General features: G+C 35.8%; 1 protein-coding gene across 17 annotated transcripts in view; it reads right to left on the bottom strand.

Moving 5' to 3' along the window:
* The window catches only part of SYNJ1 (synaptojanin 1), a 68,803-nt gene that overhangs the window by 13,615 nt on the left and 32,645 nt on the right, over positions 1-22,543 (bottom strand). For 9 of the 17 annotated variants that reach the window (XM_055701330.1, XM_055701324.1, XM_055701320.1 and 6 more), the window contains exons 13-27: positions 22,386-22,409; positions 18,400-18,591; positions 18,183-18,267; positions 16,760-16,900; positions 16,186-16,378; positions 14,758-14,916; positions 12,417-12,573; positions 11,953-12,070; positions 11,620-11,835; positions 10,716-10,794; positions 9,522-9,684; positions 7,297-7,503; positions 6,170-6,298; positions 5,509-5,547; positions 508-555 (exon numbers count right to left, since the gene is read on the bottom strand). In XM_055701330.1, the coding sequence (XP_055557305.1) occupies positions 508-555; positions 5,509-5,547; positions 6,170-6,298; positions 7,297-7,503; positions 9,522-9,684; positions 10,716-10,794; positions 11,620-11,835; positions 11,953-12,070; positions 12,417-12,573; positions 14,758-14,916; positions 16,186-16,378; positions 16,760-16,900; positions 18,183-18,267; positions 18,400-18,591; positions 22,386-22,409 (1,950 nt within the window). The remainder of the gene's footprint in view (positions 1-507; positions 556-5,508; positions 5,548-6,169; positions 6,299-7,296; positions 7,504-9,521; positions 9,685-10,715; positions 10,795-11,619; positions 11,836-11,952; positions 12,071-12,416; positions 12,574-14,757; positions 14,917-16,185; positions 16,379-16,759; positions 16,901-18,182; positions 18,268-18,399; positions 18,592-22,385; positions 22,410-22,543) is intronic. The other 8 variants (XM_055701325.1, XM_055701322.1, XM_055701329.1 and 5 more) reach the window with 4 other exon arrangements.

Genomic DNA, 22,543 nt, shown 5'->3' on the forward strand with positions numbered 1-22,543 from the left:
AAGAGAAATGCTTTTCATAAATGTATGTCACACATATAGGCATCAGAACCAAAATATCTACACTGTGCTATCTGGAAAGAGACAAAATATTAATTTACAGGCTAAATTAGTTAAATGGAAGTTTCTCTCCCCAAAATATATGAACATATGTTGTTCTTCGTGAAAAATTAGGCTTCCTAGATTCCTTATTAGTTACAGGTATAGTATTTCTCTAGCAATCAGTCAGCTATAACTTATTTTGAGAGCCAGCCTTGAAAGCATTCTTCTTGATTAGTACATTCTAAATTTTCACTTCATTTTTCATAATGAAGACTGCCTTCTATAACAATTCACACCACTGAAAAACAGGAAGCAACTTGGCTGTCTGAAAACTATGTTACATAAAAGAAGAAAGATCCTACACAATAAAAACCTTCATGAAACCACCTTTAGTATCACAAGGGAAATAACATTGCTCAGGTATTAAATTAGAAATCCGTTTCTAGAATACAAAAATTGTTATGTTACCTTCTACTTCTCTCCTAGCTACCCCAGGACTGGGAGGAGCTCCAAGACCTTTTCAGAGAAAGAAGAGAAGCTGTACATTGCATAAGAAAAGCAGTAGATTGAGAAAGTAAAACCAGAAAGAACACTGCCACAAGACAGCTTTACATAATGTAAAAATGGCCTTGCTAGATTATAGTTACTTGTAGGAGATAACTGTTTGTAATGGCATGGGGAAACCAGACTGATACAAATTAGAGATCAGCAAGTACGATCATGTTTAGAAACATGCTATTATTTCGATTTTACATTACAGTTGAAAGAGAATTTAATTTCTTCAGTATTCACTCTCCACAAACTTTTGTCAATTCAGAATGGTATTAAATGTCAGTCTTGAAACTCTCCTAAAGCAGAGCACATACCTACACTCAAACACTTGAAAATAAACAGGTACATCATCAGTTACATCTTGCTACATTAAGCCCGCTTCCTGCAATTTAGGAGAATACTATGTAGTATGTTTCTGTCAAGACTACATTTGAATAAGCAATTTTATGGAAGAAATAAGTTTCCCACTTTATATAATGCATTGTATCCTACAGATTTGTATCATTAAGTTATCTCCAAGCAGCACTCTGTACTTGGGAAAGCTGTATCACCTGGTGCATAATAGATGTTACAGTTCAGATTGAGAGAAAGAAGATTTTCAATCATGCATAACCATGCTGAATCATTTTATTTCTGCAATATGATCAAGCATATACTGGGTCCATAAAATTGTATGGTAAAAACATGGCAGGACATAGATGACACTAGATGGTATGCAAGGAGAAATCCTTAAGGCATGCGCATAGGAAAAAGTAACAGTAATATCTGGCAACTCTGGAGTGGCTCAAGTATAGAGGAAGGAAAGGGAGCCAGTGTTCATGAAGCCTACCTTAAAAGCAACTTTTGCCTTAGCGATGACACAGCCTCATGCTTTCTCATCATGTGCCAATGTGTGGTATCTGCTCAGGAGTTCTCTATGATCTGGAAAGAGTGCTGTGAATTTTGTCAGATATGGGTGGAGGTGTCACTCAGAGTAGGAAGAGTGAAGACTGCAGATGAGGCTGGTATGTGATTATTTCCAGAGATGTCAGCTCTCTGGTTTTGCTGAACATCTGGTTCAAAGATGTTAAATACTAGCATATGTCATATATTCTGGGTGAATTCTGGGCTCTGCCAAGTAACATTAGATTTCCATTGCAAAAGTTCCTGACAGTGAACTTCTCCGTAAGAGAAGCGGCACTGAGGAGCGGTGAACAGAGAGCGTTTGTAAGGAGGACAGCACTGCCTGAGAACATTTTGTTGCTTTCAGGTACTAGCTCTGCCCTTATCCTATGTAACCCAGAGGAATCCTGGGGGGAGAAAAGAAAGTGGTAATCCATAGGCTATGAGAAGCCTACCTGCTAACTGGAAGAAAATAAAGGGAGATGGAGAGCAGCCCAGCAGAGTACAGGACACAACTCTGAACCCTCTGTGGTATACAGAGACATAAAGCTAAATTCAAATTAGAGTATTAACGGAAATGGACACAATAAAACCTCTCCAAGAGCAGGGAACCAGCATGTTCATTTCACAGATCTTCTGTAATTTCCTCTCCCAAAGCTCAACTCAGTCCATACTTTGAATAGGTATTTTCAGGATGCTCTTGTTAAGCAAATCTTGGTTTATGCAAGATGATTAATAAAGTAAACTCCTTTCCAGAGAAGGAAGGCAGAGAACCTCTTTGACCAATATATTCCTATAGTGGTGCACCACACGTAGAAAGTCTTCTACCCATAAGGATTTTAAAAGATTTTGCAAATGTAAAAATATTCATTATATGGAAGAGAAAGGGCATAAAGGTCAAATATCCCAATTTTCACTTAGTAATAATACTCTTCAACAGTGATAAAGCAAAATTTTGGTGCTGTGATAATGTAATCACAATTGGCATTATAGTAAGATTTTAATCTCACATTTTTTGGTATCATGTTAAACTGTTACTGTAGTCTGTATATAGCTTGGATTCTTTATTGCAGTTTTAAACAGTATTTTGCAAGTAAAGTTATCAAATATTTGTTTTAAATAGTATTTTCAGGAAAGGGGTTGGATTTACACAGAAACAACCTGTAATTTATGCCCTGACATCTTTTAGACAGAACTGCATGTTTTGCAAAGATTACATTTACACATTAGCTCAACGGAAAATAAAACAACCCCTACGTTTCACAACATAAAATGTGCATATATGTGCATGCACGCGTGTGTGTGTATATATATGAAATCTAGGCCATTTGTCTGCATTTGAACAATGCTTTTACTATCTTAGCATTAAGGCTTCTTGTCTCCTCCATTACTGAACATTCCATCTTCAGCAAGAAAAGAAGAAAGGTGCTCTTCCCCATATTTAAAAAAACAAAACAACAAAAAAAGTTTTTTTCAAAATGACTGCCATATCCTAAGGCACCCAAACAATCTGAACTCTGCTCTGAAAAAAAAAACCAAACACCCAGCTACAGGGGAAAAAGATGTTGAATGGTTCTTGCAAGGCTAAGTTTAATGAGTGACTGTCAATATCAGTGTACATCAATAAGTACTTGCTGCTTGGGTGCATGTATTTTCATAGCTTAACGTACTTGCATTTTTTTAATGTCCACTTTATTACTGTATTTTCTAGGTTTATTTTTTTAATTTGGAGGATAATCACATGAAAATGTAATGCATTTTATCCAAATTATTGTATATACTGAAAATACTGTCCATTCTCTCAATCTTAACCCCATTTTAACAGTTTAAACCAATGATAAAAGACAACTATAAGCTTTTCATGCATTAATCAGGAAAAGTCTGACTAATACTATTAAGGAGAAAAAAACCCAAAATTTTATTTTAAAAACTTCAAGTAATTGAAAATTATCAGCCTTCATAACTTTTCATGTTCTGTAAGAATTTACCCTGTAATTTATTTCAAAAAATCTTGGGTGACCAGAGTGCGACTATAAATATCTGAGACCTTATTAAATCCTCAGTGGAACTCTTTTGTATTAGCAGGCAAAACCTCTACACTTTGCAAACCCCTGCAATGAGTACATAGCTTTGTTTCCTTGTATTCTAAGTTACTTCTGATGTAAAATATGACCAGACTCTCAAAAAACCCCAATTTAGATGCCTAAATCCCGTCCCATTTCAAAGCATATTGAGCCATTTGAATAAATGTTATGGGCATTGAAGGGAGTGAAGCACTCCAGGGCAAAAAGGTTAAAACACATGAGCAAAAAACCACTGCTAATGCACAATTTTAAAGATATGATCAATATCACTTTGTATGTGCTACAGAAGTCTAAAACCAAAGTTTGATAACACTTATACAGTACACAGGGATATCTTCTCAGTGCTTTAGAAGCCTCATTCAAGGCAGGAGAAACAGACACCATTTCCCCAAGCATAGTAACACACTGACATTTATACTGCTTCCAGTCCTGTGCTAGCTTGCTCACAGCTGAGCTCAGGTACCACTGAAAAACAAAGTATTATGTCTTATAAATGTGTGCCATGAGTGGAAAATGAAGAGGACAGAAAAAGTGGGATGAGCATTAGGTCAGGATAATAGATGAAAGAAAACAAAACACAATCTCTTTTAAAAGATTGCATAAAAAGCAAGCTTTATGCAAGTTACAATTCTTTATGGAAAGCTATGTTGGGAAAGAGGGTAAAAAAAGAAGGCTAGTCTTTGCACAATTGAGACAAAACTAGGCAAACAGGATTGTGTCAGTGCACACAAAACTATAGGACTGAAGTAGTACAATGTATTAAATCTCACGTATGTTGCACATTAAGTATAAATTGGCTATTTTCTAAGCCTTTGGCATTACCTCCTCCCTCTCTCCACCTGATGTCAGAATAAGTTAGCTGATACTTATACATTACGCAATATAGTTTACTTATTTTCTGAGATTGCTCAAAGCTTTTGAATTATTTTCTCAAAAATCTCTCTTTCCTACCAACTGAGTGGCAGTGTCTGAAAAGCCATTAAGAAAGTATTTCAGAGCCACTAAGTATTCTCACTCTATCCCATGTATTAATGAGTTGATTTAAGTCCAGGCAGGACAGCTCATCTATGAAACATGTGACAAAGGACAAAGATTAGTTTCAAGAAGCAGCACTTCTGAGAACATGTGAGTTGTTATTACATGCAAAACCAGATCAAGCTGGAAAAAATGAAACTAGCCTGAAGGGTTGGATAAGGCCCTCAGCATTACCAAAGGGGAAGGAATTAGGGGAGAATTATTTCAGGATTTTGTTACTTTGTAAAGACCTGTAGCTCTCGAGTGCCTACAAAGTAACTGAATAAATTCCTTTGCTAAGTTTGTGTTTCTGAAGTACACTTACACATTGATTCCGAGAACTATGGAGGGTGTTTCATGTCTCTGGGAAGGGCTTGGGAGCACATTTCAGACTTGGAAAGAGAAAATAAACTACCCATATGTTAGTGTTCAGCTTAGAGACAAATACAGCTCAGTGATTTGGAGCTCTGTGTTAACTGGTGATCATCCAGGGGAAACTGGGCCAGATCAGCAGTCGTTTCAACTTGAACAATTAATTAATGGATAATCACTGCAAGTAGCTGCAATCACAATCCATTTTACAATGCTCCTTTTCATGGCCTGTGAGGAAAAAAGCTAGCCTTTTCACAACTAAAGACAAGTTTCTGCTTTCACACAACAGTTAGCTGGGTGTATTTTGACCAGGACAAAGTAATAAAAACCTGGAACAACTTTAATCTTTCTGACTATATTGTACCAACTTCTGGATAAATATTTTTTCACTAAAAAGTCAAATGTAATTCAGAGGGGGATAGAAACCCAGAGAAAGAAATTACATTGACATTCAAAAATTACCCAGTTTTATACCTTTGGACATCATCATGTTAAGTACTGTCACAACAGACCACCATAGTAGTTTTGCTATGTAGTCATATCCGAAAACAATTAAAATCATTACCTCCAAATTCCTTTCTAGCAGGTGCAGGACTCCTACCGCCTTACAGTATTTAAGAAATGAGTGCAGCAATAATGAAAAATATCAGTACAGTAAAGAGGGAAGAAAAAGAATGAGAAAGTTAAAAATGACAAGGGTCAGTTTGTTATTAACTACGTTGCCCATATGCTTCTGAACATCCAGTTTCTTTTAGTGCTCAATTGCTTACATTTTCAGATGATCCAGATGAACTCTACATTAAGAACCTGGACATGGCAAAATGCATACATACTGATGCCAAAATTAAAGGAATATAAAACCAATGAATGCACAAGATTATTTACATTTTATTTTAAAAATTAAGATGCTACAAAAATGAAAATGTTGAGTAAATACTGCTGTAGGAAGCCCACATATTTAAACTGTAAAAATAAGTTTATAAAAACTTTAAAACTTCTTCACTAGGCAAAGACAATAATATTTAAATGGTACTGGAAAATGCTGTTATTTCCCATGCCATTATTGATATTAAATGTACCAACTAAATACTTCAGTGAAAAAACGGTATGTTCCACTGAGCCCCAAACCAACAATATAACATGTAGTTTGGGTGCAGACTTCAAAGTTCATCCCACAGACTTGAAACAAAATATTCCTGATCACCTGATATAAGTCACCGCATTACCTGATGGTGGAGGTGGCCTCTGTGGAGGAGCAGGGCGTGCAGGGGGAGCAACAGGGCGAGGTGGTGGAGGACGCTTAGGCTCCAAGCTCTGCGAAGACTCTTTCTGCTGGGTACCAAGCTGCAATTCAGCTGAAGAACATGACAGAAAACAATGCAAAAATTAATCACTTGTACATTCTAATCACTGTAAAGATTTTCTAATAGAAAGTTATTTTCACAGAGAGAACATTCCGTTCCCAGCCCTGGCAACAAAGATACAGAAGTTTTTGAGAGAGGGAAAACAAGAGAAATAAACCAATGGTGAAAATAAGCAGATCGCCTAAAACAAGATTTTTGTTTTACGTGCTTTTATCAGTATATGCTTTTCATGGAATCCTGAACATTCTTACAAATTGCAGAGTTCCAAATTTGTATTTTGGCCCTTATCTGTGAACTAAGTGCTCTGGAAAGAATGTTACAAGGAGAATGCAGAAGGCATTTTAGCAGTCTTTGCAAAATTACTCCAAAGTATATTGAAAGGAAGTGTTCTAAAAGCCATTCCAAACACTGTAATTCTGAATGTCCACTTTGTTGCTAAAATAAAGCTGTGTTTAAACAGAAGCTTTCATATTATACACCCACTTCACAAATCTATTGATTACAACTTACATATTTCAGCTGACAGGAGCATTACTTGAAATGGGCTGTATTTGAAGAATATGACTAAAGTGACCTAGGATTATACTGACACATTGCAACAGAATTTTTGAACAGAGGTTTCAAACTAATCAACTTAGAAAGCCTATCAATCACATAACTTTTTGAGATGCCACTTTCATGATGAAATGCTAAAGAACTAAAGCAAGTTAGGTAGCTTACAGCAGCATAGATCAGTGGATGGTGTACCAAATTAAGACTCAGGAAACAAAGCTCTTCCACTGCCCATTAGGAAAACAGAGACACAAAGAATGAGGTGATTTACCCAAGGCCACTTATGTGTAAAATGCTAGATGATATCAAGACCAGCCTTTTATATTAACCTAAAGACACTAATAAAAATAATCTATAAGCTTGTATTTTACCACTGGGCTATACAGCTGCCAAATTGCATAGTAGTAATACAGGCAGTCAAGCAATGTAATACACACTGTGTGTGGAAACAGGTGGTCCAGGAGTTTTTGCTGGTGCTCGGCTCGGTCTCACTGGGAGCGTAGGTCCATCTGACAGCGTAGGGGATTGACAAGGACTGGAACGTGGTGAAGAGCCTGGGGAGGTTCCAAGACCAGAGCTTGAAGTTGGCTGTAGATGCTGAGGAAGGATTTCTTCTACTTCAGCACTGTAGTCATCAATGTCTCCTAAATAACAAACCCCACCCCAAAAAAGAAAAAGCATGTAAAATAAAGGGAACAATAATTACTGAAAGTGGAGAAATTATAAACTGATTCTGGGCATGGGATTTTCTGCCAAAAGCCCTCAAGTTCCAAGGAATTAGCTCAACAACCAAAGTACGATTCTTGCATCATAAAAATCAAACATGAAGAACACGTGTGTACTCAAACCAGTTGAAAATACTCCAGATGCACAGTATCTATTACAGGTAATTATAATAATGTGGCAACTGTAACGTTGCTTAATTTAAGAAACAATTAGCTTTACCAAGAATTACCTTTGCAGAAATTATTTTCCTGGTTTGCAACAGATGGCAAGCTTCACTTACCATTCTTCAGAAGGCTGGGCAGGGGATTTCAAGATACCTGCTATTTGTAATACCTTCTGTTTGAAAAGGTGGAATGATGTTTAAAAAAAAAGGTTCAATATGGATGTGTCTTTGAAAAGTAAACTGTCAATTTCTGATATTGGTATGTTAATATTAAAAATGCCAAAAATAGATAAATATCCCACCACAGTCCAGTAAGATCATAGTGATCCTTTCTTCCATAAGTTCTAGGCTTCTCTCTCTTCAGCTACAGGAACTAGGTTCCAGCTTTAACTCTGCACTGCTTGGCAATAAAGAGTAACAAGGCTCCTAATTACATACTAGCTCCTCATTTAAGAGTCTTGTGGGATTTGAGATCTCACACTTTAAAGGAATCATACCATTTTACATAGGATTATTAATAAAAAACCCCAATCATACAGGCATCTAAACTCTTAAGAGTCCTGTTTCCTACCTGCATTGCAAACAGATGAAGTATCTTATGACACAGACTAATGCAAATTCCAACTTTTCACACAGGTTTCCCATATCTGTACCCTTACCAACACGTATATTCCTTTAAGAAATACCTATACAAAAAAACCTTACTCTACTCTTGCAAGTACATCCCTTTTCTTGAAACTTGTGCAACATAATGCTTGCCACTAAGAAGCTTGGATAGAAATTCAAAGCAAATAAGCTACTTAAACATGGAATAAATCAATATAGACACACTGACTAAATCTAGAAAGTATATCTGTTCAAAAATTTAAAAAAACACACCCTGTAAAATACATATGGAAATGCAATACGCACAGGAAGTGTAAGCAGGTAAGAGGTGTGTGCGCTTTTTTGCTGCTGTTCAAAAACCAGCTATTTTACTGGCCAAGAAGCCAAAAGTACGTCTACATTTTTTAATGTAGAAAAGAAAGTGAAGCAGACCTTTCATAAAAATTAATTGATTAAAAAATAAGCTTTAACAAAGCACATAGATTAGAAAAATGTAAGTAAAGTAAAGCAAAAATGCAGAGGCACAATTGCTGCAACAGTGATATTCAGCAGCTTGAGGATTCTGCTAGAAAAGTATGACATGAAAAGATAAAAAACCTTCAGGGAAAAAACAAAACCAGCAAAACCCAGGGAACCAGAGAACAGCAACTCATCAATGCCAAAGATCAGCCTGTTCCAAGGAGCAACAGAGGCTGAAGGTTTCCTTGCCTGACTCATATTTGCCTGCCTGTCAAAGGCGCAACATGTGTCTTCTTGGGGGTGGTAAACATATCAATGCTTAGCATGGGAGCTCATTAGTCCTACTAATCTATTACGTGTATTGGCAAAAAAATAATTGTTTTGCACTCTGAACTTGTGTGTATCCTGCTTATAGAGTGTCTCCATGAACAGTAGAAGCTGCCTGAATAAACTGACCCTGAGATGGTAGGTCACGTGATAAAGTGAAAAGAATAAAAAGAATGTCAGCAAATGAGTAAAACCTAGAGATACAGTGCAAACTGACATTGCTCAACAAATTCTCAAGATACTGTTGGAAATAATGAGATTTCTAATTTATGTGGTTCAGGTAGGCAGAAGCTTGTTAAAGTACCGATATATGCATTAAATCAACCACATTATTTAGAACTATAAGCATTTAAAAATGAAGAATGTTTTACTTCAACAAACCTTCCATATCATAGTCTGCAGTAACCTCAGCATCTTCACAAAGCAGAGTGGAACTTGTCGATGAAGGCAGCCCAATGTTAATCTTCTCTAGATTCATCTCATCTTCCAAACTTCTGATCCAATCTGGATTTTTCAAGCTTATGTTTATAACCCTTCCTAGCAGCTGAATTGCCAAAAAGGTATGCAAAAAACAGAAATTGGTAAGAGTAGAAACATCAAAGTTCAGCACTCCAGATTTAAAAAGAAAAAAAATAATTACTGAAAATACCACAAATAAGATTATCAGAATTTCTGGGACTAAATAGTAACAGTAACAGGTCACAAAAATAATTATGTTTTCGCTTCATCTTGGTAATTAAGTACATTTATGTAGTTTGAACTGTTAATTACAACTATTTTGTACTTTTCTAAAAAAAAAAAAGTAACCACTTGTCTCACAAGATTTTCCTTTTCAGTTAACACAAAAGCTTCTGGTTTCTTTATTCCAATAGAAACACTATTCTTTGTAAAGAAAAACAGACTTGCTTATAAACTACATTAGTGAAGTTATTTTTGGAGACTGATAAAACTGAAGGCTGCAAACTGACACATGACACTGAGCTCCTATCCTGCATGGACTGTCAGTGAAGCTCTCAGGAGATGCAGGGATCCATCTGCAAACACCTCATTACAGAATCTAAGTCTTAACAGGAACATAGACCAGGAAAAAACTTTAATATGAAAATTAATATTTTTACATTTTACAGAAGTCAATGACAGCTGAAATTTTGACACTTCTAAGTGATTGCAGTACAGGAGTGCTGAATATAAAATAATTGCAGGCCATTAATATAATCTGGTTCATACTACAAACTCAAGGCAAGAACTCTGCTTTTTATATAATTTAAAAAAATAATTTAAAATGTCTCATTTGATGAAGATGCCCCTCAATATGGGATCTTCATTTCTCTAACAGTCCTCCTCCTAAAAATAAGTTGTTTGGTACTTCTCTCAGCTGGCTTTTGAAACTCAACATAATGTTATGTGGCTATCAAAAGTGAAAAAGAAATGATTAAATAAAACAGTCTATACAGAACATGAAAAACTTTTAAGAATTAAAAGCAAAGAAACAAACAAAAACCCTAATCCACCCAAGAGTCTTTAAAAAGTTGGATCTTTTGCTGGTATATGAAAGCTTAGTAATTCTTACATTACCTCAGTACCATTCAAATTCATAACATTCAAAGCAGAGCTTCCTTCCAGAAATGTTACCCACATCTTGTCTTCCACAAACCTGCAAAGTCCATTGGAAACAATAATTAAAATGCTTTATCACAGCTCTTAGATTTTGAAGACTTTTATCATAAAGGTTTTTCAATGTTTCACTTGATTAATTATTTTTTTAAGTTCATTAAAATACATATAATTGGTTAATAAGCTTCAACTGAATGAATCCTTGCAACAAAAAAAACCCAAACCATAAAGCAAAAGAAAACCAGGTAAATATCACACTGCAAAAGCACTGTCCTCTTAAAAATTACGTGACTACAGTTACACATTCAATAGTAATTGTGTAGCTACAGGTTAGATCTTTGTATTCGGTGTCCCATGTTACATTAGGAGCATAGTCCCCAGTCCACAGTGTAGTCTTCTGGAAAAAAACCCCCCAAAAATACAACAAAAAAACCCCCCAACAAAATAAGCCCACAAAAATCCCAAACAAGAAACCACACCACTTATAGTTCAATTAACAGCTTAGTGAAAATGCAATATTCAAAGGGATCCTCTCATTGCAGTTCATTTAAAACTACTAACCTAATTTCAGAATACAAAAATTGTATAAAATGACATAAATAACAAATCTTAACTCTGACTGATTTCTAAGTCAGATGATACTATCTCAGAAATAAAGACTATATGCAAAAATTAAGTCTGAAAACTGAGACACATACAGGTATGTAAAACTGATTTTCAACTGTAAAGACATTAAAGTGCAAATCTAAATGTTAAAAATAAAGCAGATCATAACTGCAATGCCTGCTAAGAAGGTAACTTTGTTCAGGAAATAGGTGGGAACAATGAGGAGAAACAGAGATTAGAAGTAAAAAATTTTTTTAACCTTATAAGTATAACTTCACCATAGTTTGCAAATTTTTGAAGAAGATCATCAATCAAGTTATCATCAAAATAGTTTTCTTCCGCTGAAGAACTTCTGATGGAGACCATTACAGTACCATCAGGTGGTCCTTGCATTGCAATCACCTCCTTATAAACTTTTTGTCTCTCTTCTGCTTCAATTTCAAATATGTCAATGTCAATCAGTGCAACCACAGGCCTTGGAAAAAAAATACATGAGAAAAACCTGTAAGCAGATTACCCCAGCAGCAAAAGATGTAACATGAATATTCAATCTTCAGCAATTAGGAAGTAATATACAAAATAAAACTAAAACCTATGATCAGATGTTTTCAACTCTGCTCTTCCGTAGTGCAACAAAGTACCAGGATTCCATGTATAGGGGACATTGCTGTCATCATGAAAACTAGCATTCAGAAGATCGAGGTCTTCAGCTGCATTCATTGAAAACACAAGGGGAAAAACACAGTGATTGCATGAATATGCTTTAAAAAAATAAGCTATTTGTAAAAAGAGAAAAAGCAAAGTAAACCAAAACCAAGTGTTTTACAGAAAAAAACAGAAGTTCCTTTTGCATTACTGAAATATCAGTAACTGGTATCTGATTCTTGATCCTCCTGTTTAGCATCACTGTATTTATTGCAGATGCTATTATAAGCTTTCTGTCTCATACAATGTCAGGGATAGAAGCTCAGAATCACTGACACTGTGAATGTCACTAAATGGACTCTATAAGCCAGTTAAAAGAATATTTTAAACAATTTCAGGAAGCACTCAAACCTGATCGGTCAAAAGGCCATTTTCTTCTTCTCCAAAGGATACGATCTGTCCATGCTGGTGTACGACATTTTTCACTGGTGTCATAGTCATCAGAAAAAAGATCATATTTGTATGTAGGAGCAAAATTTATTTTCCCTTCCAAAAACCCCCTAAAAATCTGTAAGAAACAAAGCAGTTATGTGTCATGCCAGAACAGATGGGAAACAGCTTGAAACTAATCAGGATTCTCTTTTCTAGCAGTGAAAACCTGTATACACATCTTAAAAGTCATTTGATCATATGAATCCTTCTCTAAATTTTACCTGCTGAAAACATTCTACATTTGCTACTAAGACTAAATAGTAACCTAAACAGATTATCATTAAACAGAAGCATGTCAACATTTATATCTTTAAAGCCAGGCTTATAAGCAACCTACTATTCCCTCCAATGTTGTTCAGATCTTGAGGTCATCCAGAACACAGATGCTGTCCGTAGCACTTTAATCAGCTGTTCAGTTAACACAGCTGCTCATGTGTTAGCAAAAGTTGGGGATTAAGGTTTATATTTTCTGTACCTATCTGAACACACAAAAAGCATTGCCCCAAACTGACATAAGATGCCCCACCAATAAACAGGAGCTAAGGAAAAAAAAAAGAAAAAGAAAGAGTCCTTAATACATTCAATATGAACTGAAAGATTAGTGAGATAATATCACAATTTATTCTCAAGCAAATAGGAAAACAGAATGAATGAGAACAATAATGTGAAATCATCTGCCAAGAGTACGTATGTTACTTAGAGATACAGTGCCAACTGAAAGGAATCAAAAAACCCGTTAGGTACTTTGCAACATAAATAGATAGAGCAAACTGACACAAGACCCTAGAAGGTCAGGGGTTTTCCTCACTCCTTAACTGTTTAAATTAGATATATGCTAAAGCCCTTTATAGTTAACCAGCTCCGCTCTTGAGTTTAATACTCTATGGGCAGTTTTACTTCACATCAGAGATCTGTAAACTAACTTAGATCTTACAGTCAAGTCTGCATCAAATGTCAGGGTAGCCTGCTTTTCTTGTTGGAAAAATAAATTACAATTTAGTCAATCTAAAATCAATGTTAAGAGATCAATGTCAGAATGTCAAAAGATCCACAACTTCTGAGGCAATTTATTAGTTTATTTGCCTTTGGTAATTATTTCTTAACCTACTTTTATGAAGAAAGTTGCTACGTAAATGCCCTTCCTGAACAGCAGATACACCAGTTAACAACCATGGAGCTACCCTCTGCAGCCAGCTGACACCCTGTGCCACCCAGCCAGCCACTTTCAAATAACAGAATATTACCCCCAACAGTGTAATACTACTCCTCCTCCTTCTCCCCAGTGAGGAGGCTATCTTGAGTCTTTTACATATTCCGGTACTTTCCATAGATCTTTCCAGCTTTATAAATGCCGTAAGCATCTCCCAAACCTCTACACCTCTCTTGTTTTTTATTAAATTAACAGACAACGATGCTCCCTGCCCATCTGAATGTATGCCTCTTTTTCTCTAGGAACTGGGCTATAAAAAGAAATAATTAAAAATTATTGAGCTTTTTTCCTCCTGTTCTGGTGCACAAGACACCAACACAAATGGAAGAGAACTCTAATTCAGAAAAAGCACTCTTTATGATCAAAATGCTGGCAGACAGACAAAACTAACAAGAGTATTATCTCTCATTTTACCATATACAGCATTCCCACATAAAGCTGGAAAGAAAGAATACACACTTTCACACAAAATTTGATTCATTACAAATATTCCTTTAATTGCTACCTGCTGCCTCCCAAGAAACCCTAGAATTCTAAAATCTGAAACTTTCTTCAGGCTTTGTTATTCCATGCTCTTTTTCTTTGTAAGCAAAAAGACTGCCACTTGGACTATTGCTTTTTCCTACAGAATGACAGTAACAGCATTAGACCTGTTACTGCAGCAATTTAAAGTAAACAGTAACATTACTAAAAGAACTTTTATAAATATGTTTTAAATGGTTTTACCTGATAAAAAGAAAAATATTGTAAGAAGTAAACTCCAACACAAAGTTCTGAAAAGATGATACAGTGTCCTTTTTTTTTTTTCTTTCAGGAGAGAAAGAAAAACCTCACTCCTACAGCTAGTCGCTGTATTTCTAGCACTGCCTCTTCAAGACTGTTACTACAAATACGTTAATAAATGTTGCTATGTCCCACCCTTCCATACCACTGCCTGGACAAAAGTGAGAAGTAAAACATGCCGAGGATATGGATTTACAGAAGTGCCACAGAAAACTGCTAAAGCTAAAAATAAAAATATTCTTAAGTGTGCTAACACTTTTAAGATACCTGTCCAGAATTTTTCTGATTGATAAGCTGGTCTCCTGCTATAAGGGGATCCCAGTTCTGTTGTCGTATTAGCTCCTTAACCTCCTCATTTGGAATATCGATTCGATAATTAAAGTCACCACACCAAAAGATATAATCATGGGAAAAGAGCATCCTTCCCTGTAAAACAGAAGCACACAATTAAGTTAAAAACCAAGTGACAAATTTATTACTTCCAGGTGCAGGAGTTCAGTTATTAACTGTAAAACAGACATAATGTCTAGCTGATGAGGATAATTGAAATACACGTTAGTATTTAGTGTTCGTATGGTTGGAACAACATAGCCAAATGTATGGTATTCACACATACAGAATATGAAAGAAGTAACATTTCTTACATAGTTAGCATTTCTAAAGAATCATCAATCATCTGAATTGGATTCTAAAATTCTTTATCTTTCTACTCCTGTTTTAGAAGTCTGCTCTAAGGTGATGACTGCTACTTGTGTCACAAAAAGGTTACAAAGGAGAACAAAACACTACCCTGGGATCTTGTGGTACAATACCCTGACAAACTGCAAATCAAGGCCTTTATTATTCAGATTTAACTGAAGACTTTTCAATTATGTACAATTTTCATAGCTAGGAAGAGACAGAAGGGCTCTGTTAGTTTAAACAAAGCCTAGAGTTTAAATAAGAACTTCTACTTCCCTCTTGGTTTTGATTTTTCCATTGCCCTTAAGTAAATCAAAGCAGATTAAACCAGCATCATTTAGGAAACTCTTTCTAAGGACCATAAGAATATAGTACTGTCAAGAAAAAATGAAACATGACCATATGGACAAATGTAGAAATTAAAAAACCCTGTAAAATAAGATGTCAGACTCCTGCCCAGGGCCATAGAAACTAACTAAGGACAGTTTGACTACTGTCAAAATTTAAGTCTCAAGGAAGCATTTTGTCGCACTGATAAAATTATCAAGTATTTACTCAGTGTTAATTCTTTATGAGATTCTGGTACAAAACTGTAGAATCCAGCCTGACAAAAATGGGTTAGCAAAAATCATTCTCGTGTACTGAAAATAGTGCTGTTTCGCATAGATTTTTTGCTTGTAGTTGTTGAACTCCGATGCCTACAAAAGTTGTACTGCATGTCAGGAATCTGTAAGGTCTCTTTCCTATGCTAATCCTTGATGCCTAATGCAAGTGAATTCATGCTTCACCATCTCTATCAGTCATTGCACCGGAAAGGTCTATTCTTTCTGAAGTCATCTATTTTAATAAAACTTGTGGGAACTTAAATTATCTCTGAGACCTCTAACCCAAGGAAATTTGATTTCCACAGGAATCTGTGGATGGGAAAAAATAAATAGAGCTTTTGGATGACACTGCTGGAGGTCAAAGGGTTTAACTTCTCATTCATTATGGAATTTGAACAGTGTTGCTTACCATTGGAAAACTGAGCTTGCGAGCTATTTCTATGAAGTCTTCATTTCTCTCTTTAACTTGTGATTGTCCTGCAGCAAAATGACTGCAGACAAAGCAAAGACTGGATGTATGAAACAACATCCGAATTGCTACTGCACCTTTATTACCAGTGGCTCCTCCCATGCCAGTCTTTACGGTATCAACAGCAACATCCCTAAAAGAGTTAATCAAGTATTAAACCTAAAATACAATGACACAGAAAATAACAGCTTTAAATATGTCTGAGTATGACATTATTTTGGTAAGAGAACATTTTCACATTGTTTTTTTCAGCAGCAAGGCCATTGGGCTACTTTTAAAAAAATGTCAACAGCTATTGAGCAGGTAACAACCTAATACTTCAGCTTTTCAAGCTTTCTTGGCAACTGATGAGGCATTTAAATACTAAGGTAAAAAGAGTTCAAGCAACTAGCTCCCCAGAAGGTTTAACAGCTATTTAGAGCCCCATATGCTACTTAGTACACTAGTATGTTTGCTTGCAATACAAAGCAAACTGAAGGTGACCCAACCCAGGCACAGCTGTGTGTTCACTGACCTGATAAAAGGAGCATGCTGGGGCCTGATGAACACAAAAAGGCAGACGCCCACCAGTTGCTCAGAAGCCAGCAGCACATACTTGTAATCTCTTGATATAGTCTTCTGTAGTTCAGCAGCCCAGAGCTTCTGATTGGTTGTGCTAGCAGTGAGATTAAAAATGCCAGTTGTAAACTAAATCAAATTAAGCAGGTATCTAAACTGTTGATCTAGTTGAATAAAGTTTGTACAATAACCTTAACTCAACTTTGGGGTAGCAAGCCAAAGCCAAGCTGTGAATGGTGCTCAAATGCCTCCTAGCAGAGACACAGGCTATAGACTGTCACGACATCACATTTCAAATTCAGCCTCACAAAACTCCTGCCTCGCTTTTCTCAACACCACAGACTGTGTTAGAAGCCAGGGTTATCTTTCCTGTATTTCTGAAGCTAGGCTAGAGGAGCAAAACTTGAGAATCTTTCCACAGAGTTACTTCCTAGCCTAGAGCTCAGTCAATACTGGAAAACAGAGATGTCCACAGTCTTAGATCAAGAAGAAACTTCCTTAGAGACCTAACAGAACATGGTTTTCAGAGCTAGCATTGGGTGTAAATGAAAAATATCAGACCTAGGAACAGCATTAGCTAGACACAGTTTGAAATTAGGGGATGACAAACTGTCACTTTGTCCTCAAGACAACATCCTGTGCAAAGGCCAACAGTGTTACTGGCTTTAGATACTTTTTCCAATGAGTTAAAGCTTGCTGAACACCAGAAAACATGCAAAACAAGCAGACAAAACAATGGACAAAGTGAATACGACCCTAGGACCAGACATAGAGACTTCATCACTGGTACCACCCACCACTAGTAAAAATGTATTTTCATAACCCACTCTGCTAGGGGTGAAAAATCTGAACTCCACAATAATATATATACATGTAATACATAGAATGACAACAAAAACTGACAGTATGGGAGCAAGTCTTGCTTTATACAGATCAAAATCTGATGCAAGACACTATATAAAGGCATAACAACAATACATGCTTTTGGAAGGAATTTCACAGGCGTCGCTGTTCCCAGCAGTAGGAAGGCACAGAGACTGCAGAACACTACAAGCATTAGAGGTAAATTTCTTCACAGTGTTAAATGAGGTAAAAAGTTGAGGGGCTACTGGAGGCGCAATCCAAAATATGGTCAAGTACTGACTGTTTTCATCATTGAGATTATATTAAATGTGATCTAAATGATCACAGCTTTGCTAGGGAAAGCTGAGATGAAGTCTGCAATCCTGGCACAGAAACTGGCAGAGAGAACTCGAATAGTCAAAAATTAATCCAGACTAATCCCAACCACTACAAAACAGCAGAAAATGTAAATAGCATTTTACTCAAAAAAATGTGATTAGCAACCAACCTAGTACTGTGTAGATAGTATCACCTACCTGGCATTCACAATGTTTCCTGCATTTAACTCCACCATTTCTTCAAATCCAATGGCAAATATGTCTACAGGCTTGCTTTTGCGATCTGCATTTAAAGGTTAAAAAGCTGTTAGTCATTCATAAAGAATTTAAGAACCAAAACCTCACATATCTATTTTAATGTTTATGGTCTAATTATGAAAATCAGCAGAACAAATTGACAGAACACAAACCTTACCTTGGAACTCATGAATACCAGCTAACTTCGGTGCATCTAGAAGCCAGTCAGTGAGGGTCTGATTTCTAAAGGCAATACTTCGAAACTGCTTCCCTCCGTTGACATTCCACGTCCCAACGCAGACTCTAATTTTTTTCGGTTTTGCATACTTATAAAAGTTTTCACACATACTCTTTAGCACTTTTACAGATGCTGCAAAAACATTTGAAAAGACATTATTTTTATACAGAATGTTTCTTTAGAAAATCTGGCAATGAGATCTTTCCCTTAACAAAATGGCAGCAAATCCATGCACAGACATACAGAAAGTTAAACTGTGAAAGCAAGATGAATGCAGCTTTTCACAAGGGAAGTTACATTTGCAGATATATTACTTGTCTGGGTAGGATACTGACTGAATGAAAGACAGTAGTAATTTGTTTAAATGCATATATATATATATATATAAAAGAAACATAATTTCTATGTTTTAGAAATACCTGTCAGTCTTTCACCCTACCTGTGACTCTCTACAGAAACCATTACTTTTCATACATGCCAACATGGGTATCTACCTCGTTTTCACAGATTACATACATGAAATTCAATCTCCATTACAAAAAAACCCTTAGAGATATGTTAATTTCTAGAAGTGTAAGAACAACTGTTAGACTACTAAAACAGATTTAAGGTACATAATTTTATCATTTTAAAGTATGCCTATTTAAACCACAAATCTGAATTATTTTTTAGGTCAGCAGAATTCCTAAAATTCTGCTTTAGTGAGGAAAGTAGGCTAGGATTCAAAACAATTAAACTAATTTCTCTTTCACACCAGTTTTTCTCTGTGCCTTGTTTCTATCTGCCAGATGGGAGAGAGAGGAATGACCCATCTGTAAAGGGCATTGTGAGAAACCAGCAAACAAAAAAGATTATTCAATAGTCAGACACTAGAGTTACAGAGATTTTAAAAGTCCCTTCGTAAATCAGCTGCATAATAACTCACACAGATACATTTCCTAATGCAAATGAACAGATATGAATGTTTTCTAAAATTATGCTCCTTTTTTTCTTCAATGTCAGTGGAATAAAAAACGCATCAGGTGTAAACAGTATTGTTTACATTTTACTTTACCTAAGTAATATTAATTTACCTATTTGGAATAGTCATCGTTATGAGAGCCAGTGAGAATCTTATAAACAACATTAGATGGAATTCTTCCCTTCACTGTGTGCTGTTCTGCAAAATGGTCAGCTACTGGGCACAGTATTTCCATTCATATCCCCAAAATGGGACAATTAGTGAGATGATTGGTCTTTTTAGTTATTCTTTTTAAGTTTACCACCTTTAACATGCTACAGAATCTTGGCTACTCGATTAAAGCAAAAATCAGGTAATCTCCAACTCTCTTGGTTTTGCAACAAGCTGGAAACAATAGAAAGAAAATAATACATTGTATTTATTGTTTGTGAACTCTTTCATTGTGAACAAATCATATATTCATATATGGGGTAATCATACAGAAGACAACAAACTGACCAGTGTCTCCTTGGGGAAATCATGCTTGGGATCATTGAATTATTACCTAATTAACTCCTGACACTGTCATGAACCTCTAATGTGAAAAATCTTACCAGGACAGAACTTTAGAAGTGAACTGACAACATGCTTATTACAAACCAGAAATTCATATCTTAAAACTAGCAAGCTTTCTAAATTGTAGAATGACTCTTTTTTTCTACATTAGAATAAAAATAAATAAAAGATGAAGCTTTCATCTGTTTTCCAAAATACTGAGTGGGCAAATTGTTTTTCAGAGCCCCTGAGCCTCCTGCATACATTTTTCTCCTACACATTTCTAGCTATTTACCTTTTCAACAAAGTTGTATCACTCTCTCTACAATGTTAAAAATCCAATCCATTACGTTTTCTGTTATTTTGCAGCAAAAATACTTTTAAGTGCTGTTCATACTAGGCAGGCGATGTTTAGAAATCAGTTCTACAAAGGGAGTATTAATTTAGAATTCTTGGTGGGATATTCTGTGCAACTGAACCGGACTGAACTATTTTACTACACATCCAAATTACTGCAGATACGTTTCAATATATGCAATTTGTACCCAGATGAAACCCACAGTGAAACGTCACATCAGTAAGTTAAAAAATAGTTGACATGTATGACTCTTCATGAGTTATAAACTAGGCTGCTATAGTATAGATGGTAACACCATAAATGACAATGTGACGGTTTATACTGATAAACAGTTTTTAACACTGACAAAATGCCAATGAATCAGTTAATTTCAGGTGTGTATTACCTGTGACTCAGATCTCATTATTTAAGTAGATACAGTAAAACACTAATAGAAAAAGTGAAGCTGAGAAGAATGTAAAGGCGACAAACATTTAACGTTCAAAAATACAGAATATGGTTTAAGTGGTTTTCTAAGGAGGGGGGGGAAGGCAAAAAAAAAAAAAAGCTCTAAACACTTCAGATGTATTTGAACAACAATCTAGCCAACAACAAATCCTCATGCTTTCTTCCAAGGATCCTCCCTGTCAATCTTCAGTACCCAGGGCTAGCAGCTATGACCCAAGCACACAGGTTCAGGGGATACCGTGCACAACTTCACTATTCTCTTAAAATAGCAGATTTGCCTGAACAATTATTAAGAGCTTCCTTGCTTCTTTCCCTCCTCTCCTCCCTTCATATTCCTGGGTATTAAGCATATACTTTTCTCCTCTCACCCAGAAACTAAGCAATCTGATCTGGTTTCAGTGAACCTACTTCCGAGAGGTAGCACAATAAACCCTATCAAGGCAATAGCTCAGAAACAGCTGATTAAATTTTCTCAACACATACTAAAATCTGAACATGTGAGCACTAGGAATATTTTATTTTAAATAATAGTTTCTGGGAACAATGAAATGATGAAGTGTGGCCCAGCTGACAAGTACTCGCAGCCCTCCCTTAAAAATATGGAATATGTGTATATCACATCTCCCCAAATGGAGCAGCTTAATGTAAACAACTTAAATTACAACACAAAGGATTTCCACTAAGAATTAGAAAAGTCTGAAAACAAAGCTCAAAGGCATTATATTGCTTATGTTGTTAACTTACAATGGTAACAACCAGGAGTTTTCAGAAGCTTCTTAAATTGAAGATACCTTTTATCTCCTTTTTCTTTATCTGGCTCATCCCTACACATTCTTATTATTACTTATCACTTTTTCATGTTCACAGTGTTGCTGAATCCTCTGAAGCCAATCTCTCTTATTTTAAACCCAACATCACAAACATTGGACAAGATATTACTGAAGTGTCTCAAAGTAGAAGATTAGGAGTTAACTACGAAATTCCCTCTTTGAGCCTTCTCTTCACTTAAAAGAGTTTTTAAAGACTTTTACCTAAATAGATGCTCTAATACTTTCATTTTGTGTCACGTGCAGAGGTAACCATATCTCAGTGGTTTTGACTGTACTTTTGCTCCACAAAACACAAGTGTCAACATGTTATTTCAGACCATTCCAGTACAACGTTAATCTTTGCTGGGAGATACTACAAAATCAGTCTGTCTCATGCAAGAACACAAGCAAGTAGAGCTTCTAATAGCAAATAAGATGAAGTTACAAATCATGCTGAAGAATTTTACCTCTTACCCAAAACAAAAACACAGAAGCTCCCAAACAAGAAAAAAAAGCAAATTCCTCTACAAGCTAGAATAAAGCATTTGCAAAAATAAAATCCAAAGAATTGACTGTCTCTTTTTGTAACTCACAGCCAAGCACAACTGAAACATTTTTCACCCCTTGTATTTTCACTTCTCTCATACTGAAGAGTTTTTCTTGGATTAAGGGATTTTGGGGCACAGGAATGCCAGATCCAAACACTACTAGGAAAATGAGCCCACAACCAAATATTATGCAAATAGGCACAAAAAAAAAAAGCCAGAGAAGCACAAGAGCTGCTCAGATATTTACAGCTTAATTTACTATACTATACCTGATTGTAATGATTGCTCTGAAACTACGGATGCAGTAAGAAGGAAACAAGAAAAAAATTAGTCAAATAAGTAATTGTTTTTTAAAATCTTCCATTTCTGTTCCAAAAATATGTGAGAGAACATGCTGTGATATACAATTTATTACACATAACCACCT

This window comes from Falco cherrug, chromosome 2 (assembly GCF_023634085.1).
Source record: "Falco cherrug isolate bFalChe1 chromosome 2, bFalChe1.pri, whole genome shotgun sequence".
NCBI classification, from domain to species: Eukaryota; Metazoa; Chordata; class Aves; order Falconiformes; family Falconidae; genus Falco; species Falco cherrug.